Source organism: Lepidochelys olivacea, assembly GCF_965140295.1.
Source record: "Lepidochelys olivacea isolate rLepOli2 genome assembly, chromosome: 23".
NCBI classification, from domain to species: domain Eukaryota; kingdom Metazoa; phylum Chordata; order Testudines; family Cheloniidae; genus Lepidochelys; species Lepidochelys olivacea.
The window spans coordinates 4,449,775-4,457,207 of record NC_140433.1 but is presented as its reverse complement, the minus strand read 5'-3'; the positions used below and the strand labels follow the sequence as shown (position 1 = coordinate 4,457,207).

The following is a 7,433-nucleotide window of genomic DNA, read 5'->3' as shown; positions in this document are numbered from 1 at the left end:
ACTTAAAATCTAGTCAGTTTCTGGCCATAGTCCAGCCTAGCCTCCTTCCTTCACTGTCCTCCCCACTGAAGTGCATTTGCTCACCACCGCCATTCCATTCCCCACCTGGTGCTGGTCTGATCTGACAGCGGGGAGCACTTCCCTGCGCTCAGAGGATGCTGCCTCCCACTGCACAGTGCCTCAGCTCACGGATATACACAGCTGAGCTGTATACTCAAGCCTTGGCTGCCTGTGACCATTATGAATCCCACAGCCAGGGTAAGGGTTGAAGCTCCGTTTAGCTGTAGGACAAGCGAAGCTTGGGCACTGACTAGCACAGCTTCCCTAACCTCTCTTTCAGGAGCTCTGGGGTTCTACAGTCTTAACTCTCCCACTTCCCCCCGTATTGCTTTAAGCAAGTCACTGCCTTTCCGTGCCTCAGTTTCCCCTTCTAAAATGGGGAGACTTTTGGTCTTCCGGGTGACCTTGGCAGTCTCTTCCCCTCCCTGTGCCTCAGTTTCCCTATTTGCCAAATGGAGGTAATGATACTGACCTCTGTAAAACATTTGAGATCTCGGTGTGAAGAGTGCTATATTAAAAGCATAGTAGATAATCACTATGCTACTCGGTGGTCTTCAGATGGGCTTCCTATCATGATCAATGTAGGCTGGATTTGAACCAGCTGACTAGAGGTGAAAGGCTCAGTTACCCCATTACCAGTCTTCCAAAGCCATCAAATCACCAGTTCCCCCAAAGCTAACCCTTAGAGCAGACCAGTACGCTGGGACACGAGCCCTGAGACAACAGCGGCGTTGAAATTCTCCAGCTGTGCCATGCAAGGTTCAGAGAAGATAGTCTAATGATGGCCCCTTTAAAATCTATTCCATCTATGAAGCAATAGGATCATTCCTTCAAACAAAACATATTTATTTTAAAGGCTTCTTGAAAGTGGCAGGGATCTAAAAAACAAAAATACTTTTGCCGAAGCAGCTTACAACAAACCAACCTAATATACAGATCCAAAACATATCGACGGCGCGTCAATCCTCTCCCCTTGTTTCCGCTGTAACAGTCTGAGCGCTTTCTTCCAAAAAGGCCGTTTGTTAGGCTACTGCTTAGGACCGCGTTTGCCAAGGCCATTAAAATACAATGCACACACAACAAAACAAAAACTGACAAAAAACCAGTGCAGAAGACAACCGTTAACACGCGTATTATGTAAAAGGTCGGACTCCGTAGGAGTCGCACGTGGGGCCTCGATTTAATTTGTGTTCTCTCAAGCTCTGCATTGCAATAAAAACATACCCTTGGCGTAGCTACCTGCCGGGGTCACTCAAGCCACTTCTGGTTTAATAGAGTCATTGAGTTTTTCCTGGACCATCCTCACCAGTGATTCTGAGTAATGTTTCAAGAGATAAAGCGTCTCGTTGTCACGCAAGCGCTTGAGCTGAGGGGACAGACTGTCTGTAGCTGTTGCGACGTCAGCATTGTTTTTGACCGCTCTGGAATCCAGTTCAGTTTTCATCCAGCTGAAAGTGCTAGCAAGCATGGTTTTTATCTGGAGGAGCTCTTCCTCCGTGGATTCTTTGCATGAGGTCACCTATGGAGAGAGAGCTTTAAGGAATTGGACAGTACGCTTAGTCTTTCCCTAACAGCCCAGTAAGCTATTTGAGTTCTGATCAGATCTATAGCTGCCTCCTCAGTGGATTTTTGTCAACATAGGGTCAGGTTCGTCATTAAGCTCCTAGATTATTGACATAATCTTACATTTTATGCTGTATTGAATCTTAGATTTAAAGGATCCTTAAGAGTGACCCAAGCTGGTATGCAAATTATACCATATGGGTGCACACAGCCCCAAGGCCTAGAAAACACTTCAGGCCTGGCTCTGCCACCCTACTTCTTCAGTGGACTTGTGGAAGTCACAACCTCCGTACCTCAGTTTCCCCTCAGAGCGACATTCATGCCTACCTCTCAGAAGCATTCAGATCAGTACTTGTGAAGCACTTGGACAATGCGCTGCTGTTTAAGTGCTCCATGTTAATATGCATTTTCAGCCATAAGGGGGTGGAACCCAGCTGTTTTACAAGGTACAGGAATGCCACGTCAGCCTCTGCGAAGAAGACCTTTTCCAGATGATGATGGAGATGGAATCCAAGTCAGCAGAGTGTAAGCACTCAGGATGGAATTTTCCTTAAGAGAATTCTCCTCAGCCAGCTTCAAGCTCCACACTGATCCCACGGAGTCTGACATTCTACCTCGGACACAGCCTGGGGGCGCACACCCCAGCTGAATTGTGTGCTATTTCAGGCATACTCCTTTCAACACAGCAGCAAGGACACTCCCATCCTTTAGGCGAGCAACTACATGCATTCAGAAATACACGAAGCAAGCACACACAGCCATCCCCACTCTCTCTGGTTAATGGGCAAGTTCCTTCTTTTCCCATCCCGAGAAGTGCACAGACGTATTGGGAAATGGGCCGTACCTGCACGTAGGCCCAGCATTTATAGAATCTTAGAAATGTAGGACTGTAAAGGACCTCGAGAAGTCATCAAGTCCATCTCCCAGGGCTGAGGCAGGGCCAAATAAACCTAGACCAGCCCTGACAGGTGTTTGTCTAACCTGTTCTTAAAAACCTCCAATGACGGGGATCCCACAGCCCCCCGGGACACCTCAGCTTCACTCCCCTGAGCGTTAGAAAGTTTCTCCTAATATCTCACCTAAATCTCCCTTGCTGCAGATTAACCCATTGCTTCTTGTCCTACCTACAGAGGACATGGAGAACAATTGATCACCATCCTCCTTACAACAGCCATTAGCATATTGGACCACTGTTATCAGTCTCCTCCGTTTTCTTCTCTCAAGACTAAACATGTCCAGTTTTTAATCTTTCCTCATAGATCAGGTTTGCTAAACCCTTTATTTTTTTTCTTGCTCTCCTCTGGACTCTCTCCAGTTTGTCCGCATTTTTCCTAAAGCGTGACACCCAAATTGGACAGACCACCTGAGGCCTCACCCGTGCCAAACAAAGCAGGACAATTATCTTCCATGTCTCCCATACCTCCCATGTGGTGTTCTGTATCTTCATAAGGCTATTAAGGAAGCCTCAGCACCTCTGTGCTATGAGAATTATCCCAGGTTTATAGCTGGTGAAAGACAGAAAGGTTAAGAACCAAGGGCCAGATTTACAAAGGGATTTAGGCACCTAAAGATGCAGGCCTAGTGGCGTTTACGAAGTGCCTAAGCAGGTTAGGTACTTAATTCCTATTGAAAGTCAAAGATATTTAGGTGCCTAACCATTGCTTTCACCCCCAACAGAGAGCTATGGACCCATGTACGCACCTTCCCTACCATGCACCCACCCATTGAAATCAATGGGCGTTAGATGGCTAAAATACCTTTCAAAATCTGGTCTTAAATCGTCAAATATACGCCTCCCTCTGATGCAGGTGTGAAAGTGCCAGAAGAGCGTGCACATGTCAGGACTGAGCGTGTGTGTTTACAATTCACAAGCTTACACACACTGGAGGGATTTGAAAATTTCAGCTCAACTACTTCCCCAAGACAACAACATCATGTCAGTTTCAGAGCTGGGACTGAAACAAGAATTTAGCACCAGCACCTACATCTGTAGTTACCTACATCTGGCTCCATACATGTGCCATTTAGGGGACAGAGTATCCCACATCTGTCTACTATCGGGTTCTTTACACCTTCCTCTGAAGCATCTGGCCCCGGCCACTATAGGATACAGGACTAGGTGGACCCAGTGTGGCCACTCCTATGACAATCTGTTATGGCACATCCAGTCTAGATAAACCACATTATAAAGTCACCTAAGCAGGCTCAGTGGGCAAGTTAAACACCACTCCTTGACAGTGTTCCTCTATGCTAAATCTATACATCATTAACAAATTGTTTGCAGCCATTTTGATGATAATCACCACAGTGAATTTCAAAGGTCAGTAATTCCAACAATAGGTAGGGTTCCTAGCAAGGATGCTGGAATTTGTTATTCCTTCCCATGATGCGATAACATCATGTGCTTTCAGTTTATCACATTTCTTTATACCACACTGTACCTTGTCATAAAGCTGCAACGTCTCCTGGAATGCAGTGCACAAAGATTGCAGATTCATTTCAAAACTTTTGAGGAGGATCTGGGTTTCTAAGAATAAAAAGATTTACTGGGTTTGGACATGCAGTTTCCACATCTTGAGCCTTCCTAGACAAACTGCATCAAGTGGTTGTACTGCAAAATTCAGCTGTAGTCTTCCATTATTTTAGCCAGCTACTTTCTTTAAATGACGGCGCTAAACCTCTCCAAGAGGACTAGTATAAAACTTGAAGTGACAAGTGTTTGGCTCTTCAAGGGCAAGTTAGACCCTTTCATTCTCTTCACAAAGTCAAAAAGACAACATCAGAATAATCTCAATAACCAATTACAGCTAGAGCAGATTAAGTCATGGGAGAGTTTACACAGAAGGCAGAGAGTGAGTTCAAGGCTCAAGTGTCACAGAATTTATTAGTGGAGGAAAACAGTCCCATTTACATTGCTGATCACCTTAAAACTTTTACTTCAAGGGCTCTGTCTGGTGTTGGGACAAGCAAAGCTACTATGAATTAACAAGGGACACAAAGAAAGGTCTTTTGAAGAGAGGAGAGCAAACATCGCCACCTTGTGGAAGTCAGGAGGAAAGGCGAGAACTACTACAGCAGGAGAGTGAGTTTGTATGTGTGGTTTTTGGAGGGGGGTGAGGGAGTGAGAGAACCTGGATTTGTGCAGGAAATGGCCCACCTTGATTATCATACACATTGTGAAGAGAGTTGTCACTTTGGATGGGCTATTACCAGCAGGAGAGTGAGTTTGTGGGGGGTGGGGGGGTGGAGGGTGAGAAAACCTGGATTTGTGCTGGAAATGGCCCAACTTGATGATCACTTTAGATAAGCTATTACCAGCAGGACAGTGGGGTGGGAGGAGGTATTGTTTCATGATCTCTGTGTGTATATAATGTCTGCTGCAGTTTCCATGGTATGCATCCGATGAAGTGAGCTGTAGCTCACGAAAGCTCATGCTCAAATAAATTGGTTAGTCTCTAAGGTGCCACAAGTCCTCCTTTTCTTCTTACAGCAACTCTGAAGATTCAAAGTGTGGTGCGCATGCCATTCCTGCTCATTACGGACATCGCTGTCATTAAGTGAAACTGAAGACAAGGGCAATGTTTTCAGAAGCACCTAAGTGACTTAGGAAGCTAAGTCCCATTGATTTTGAAAATGGAACTTAGGTATTTTTGAAAATTGTACCCAAGCTTTTTAAGACCTATATTGCTATACTCCGACAGACAAATGGCACTAAATCATGTTTTCAGGGGTGTGTGTGTGTGTGTGTGTGTGTGTGAGAGAGAGAAAGCCAGCTGTATACTTGTGGGAACAAAATGTGAAGCGTGCTTGGGTCATTTTCCATGTTTTTCCCCTTTCCCAAATGAAGCATGCATCTCTTCTTACAATCAATCAGCATCTTACCTGAGGGACTGCATGCCTTGGGGTCTGTTTTTTCCACTACCTCAAGGGGCTTCTCCTCCAATGGTTTCTTTAAAAAAAAAATATTCAGAGAAAAGTTGGAAAATAAACCAATATAACAAAGATCTTAGTTTGGCTACAGTGTGTTACAAAAGTTTGAAATGATCCTCTAAAGGTGGCATTTTTAAAAATACTCCAGTCCTGTTGATTTTCAGATTGGATTTATGCACCTACATTACATACTTTAATAAATCACACCCTCAAGTCTCAATAAGACATACACTATACGTTTCATACATCCTGGTTCTCGTATTGCAGTAGCCATTGTGCTATGTTCCACTGAAGAAGAACACAGAGGAAACCAGTATTTATTAGATACAGGAACTACAAACTTAACAGAATACAGAGGTGGACTTAAAATTACAAACTCATGAAAATAATTTTTTCCCCTCAACTTCCAACACTCATAGTAACAGTTCTGTTTTCCGCACTAAGAGCAAATAACATTGCTAAAACAGGAAGCAAGTGAACAATGAAAATCTTTCTGTATTGTAGCTGTTGATCTATCACCATAGCACCAGAGAGCCTCATAATCTTTAATTGTGATAGTGAATCTGTAATTGATTCAGTTTACATGTCAAACGGTGATTTTCCTAACAGGCGGTGTCACAAATGCCACTGAGCATCTGAAAACCCAGTGGTCCCCTTTCTGCTTTGGGTATCATCACGGGCAATACACCAGCTAGTCTCCGATTGAAGGATCCGTATCTGGGGTACTTCTATTTCCCACATCACCACAGTATCTTGATGCCTCACAACTTTATTATTTTTATTCTCACAGCATCCCTGGGATGCAAGACAGTGCTATTATCCCCGTTTGCAGAGATGGGGAACTAAGGCCCAGAGAGGCTAAGGCCCAGATCCTCAAAAGGTATTTAGGCTTTTGAGTTTAATGGAAGTTAGGAGCCTAAATACCGATGAGGATCTGGGCCTAAGTGACTTGCCCAGAGTCACACAATATGTTTGCAGAGGATCAAGAATTGAACCCTGGTCACCCAGCTCTCAAGCCCTAACCACTGGACTATCCTTCTCTAGTTCATTTAATGCCATCACCTCTGGGGGTGGGGAAGAGAACAGGGAGGGGAAAAAATAACTGTTGGAGAAAGATAACTAGAGCCCTGTGTAAATCAATTTCATGGAAGGCATGGCCCCCAAATGCCCCCAAACAGTGATCTTTTAAGTTGTTTGTGTTTGCTTGGTTGGTTGAACAGGAAAATCTCTGCAAAAAGACTTTAATACAAAAAACTATCTTAACTAGCCAATTTTAAGGATGGAATGAATTTTTACAAGTAAAAAGTCTCAAATTTTATTTGTAAAAATTCATTCTAACCTTGAAATTGACTAAATTTACTTGAAAGATTTATTCTGTGCAAACTCTGTAAAATTCAATATTTTGCCATTTACGCTCTTATGAATTTTCTAAAAATTTTGATTTACACAGAGCCCTAGACCAAGAAACAATGAACCATGTGATTGTTTATTGCTTTGAAGGTTGAGAATTTCCCATCCAGTCAGTGTGATTTGTGGTCAGTTTCTAGGATTGGGGTTCAAAACACACCCTTTGTCACACTTCAGTCACTTGTTGTAATAAGACGCAGTGTCTCATTCAGTATTCTGTAGCAGGAAGGGTTCTCTTTGGAAGATGAACATACCTCTGAATTCTTGGCCTCACTAGACAATCTACTCTCTTCCTTAACTTGGTCTGTTGCATCTGTAGTACTTTGCAATTGCTGATGTGCTCTGGGAAGAAAGGCAGCGGCAAGCCTGGATGTAAATATACAGGAATCTGAATCAGGTTTGATCTATCAGTTAAAGTTGCGTACCAAACAACCTTTATGATAGACAAGGAGCTTTACCACAAAAGCCCTGAA

At 43.7% G+C, this 7,433-nt stretch overlaps 1 protein-coding gene across 1 annotated transcript in view; it reads right to left on the bottom strand.

Moving 5' to 3' along the window:
• Positions 1 to 889: 889 nt before the first annotated feature.
• The window catches only part of WDR62 (WD repeat domain 62), a 39,452-nt gene continuing 32,908 nt past the window's right edge, over positions 890 to 7,433 (bottom strand). Inside the window, exons 27-30 of the mRNA XM_084612107.1 lie at positions 7,215 to 7,326; positions 5,506 to 5,572; positions 4,065 to 4,150; positions 890 to 1,579 (exon numbers count right to left, since the gene is read on the bottom strand). Coding sequence (XP_084468233.1) covers positions 1,313 to 1,579; positions 4,065 to 4,150; positions 5,506 to 5,572; positions 7,215 to 7,326 — 532 coding nt within the window. The 3' untranslated portion in view covers positions 890 to 1,312. The remainder of the gene's footprint in view (positions 1,580 to 4,064; positions 4,151 to 5,505; positions 5,573 to 7,214; positions 7,327 to 7,433) is intronic.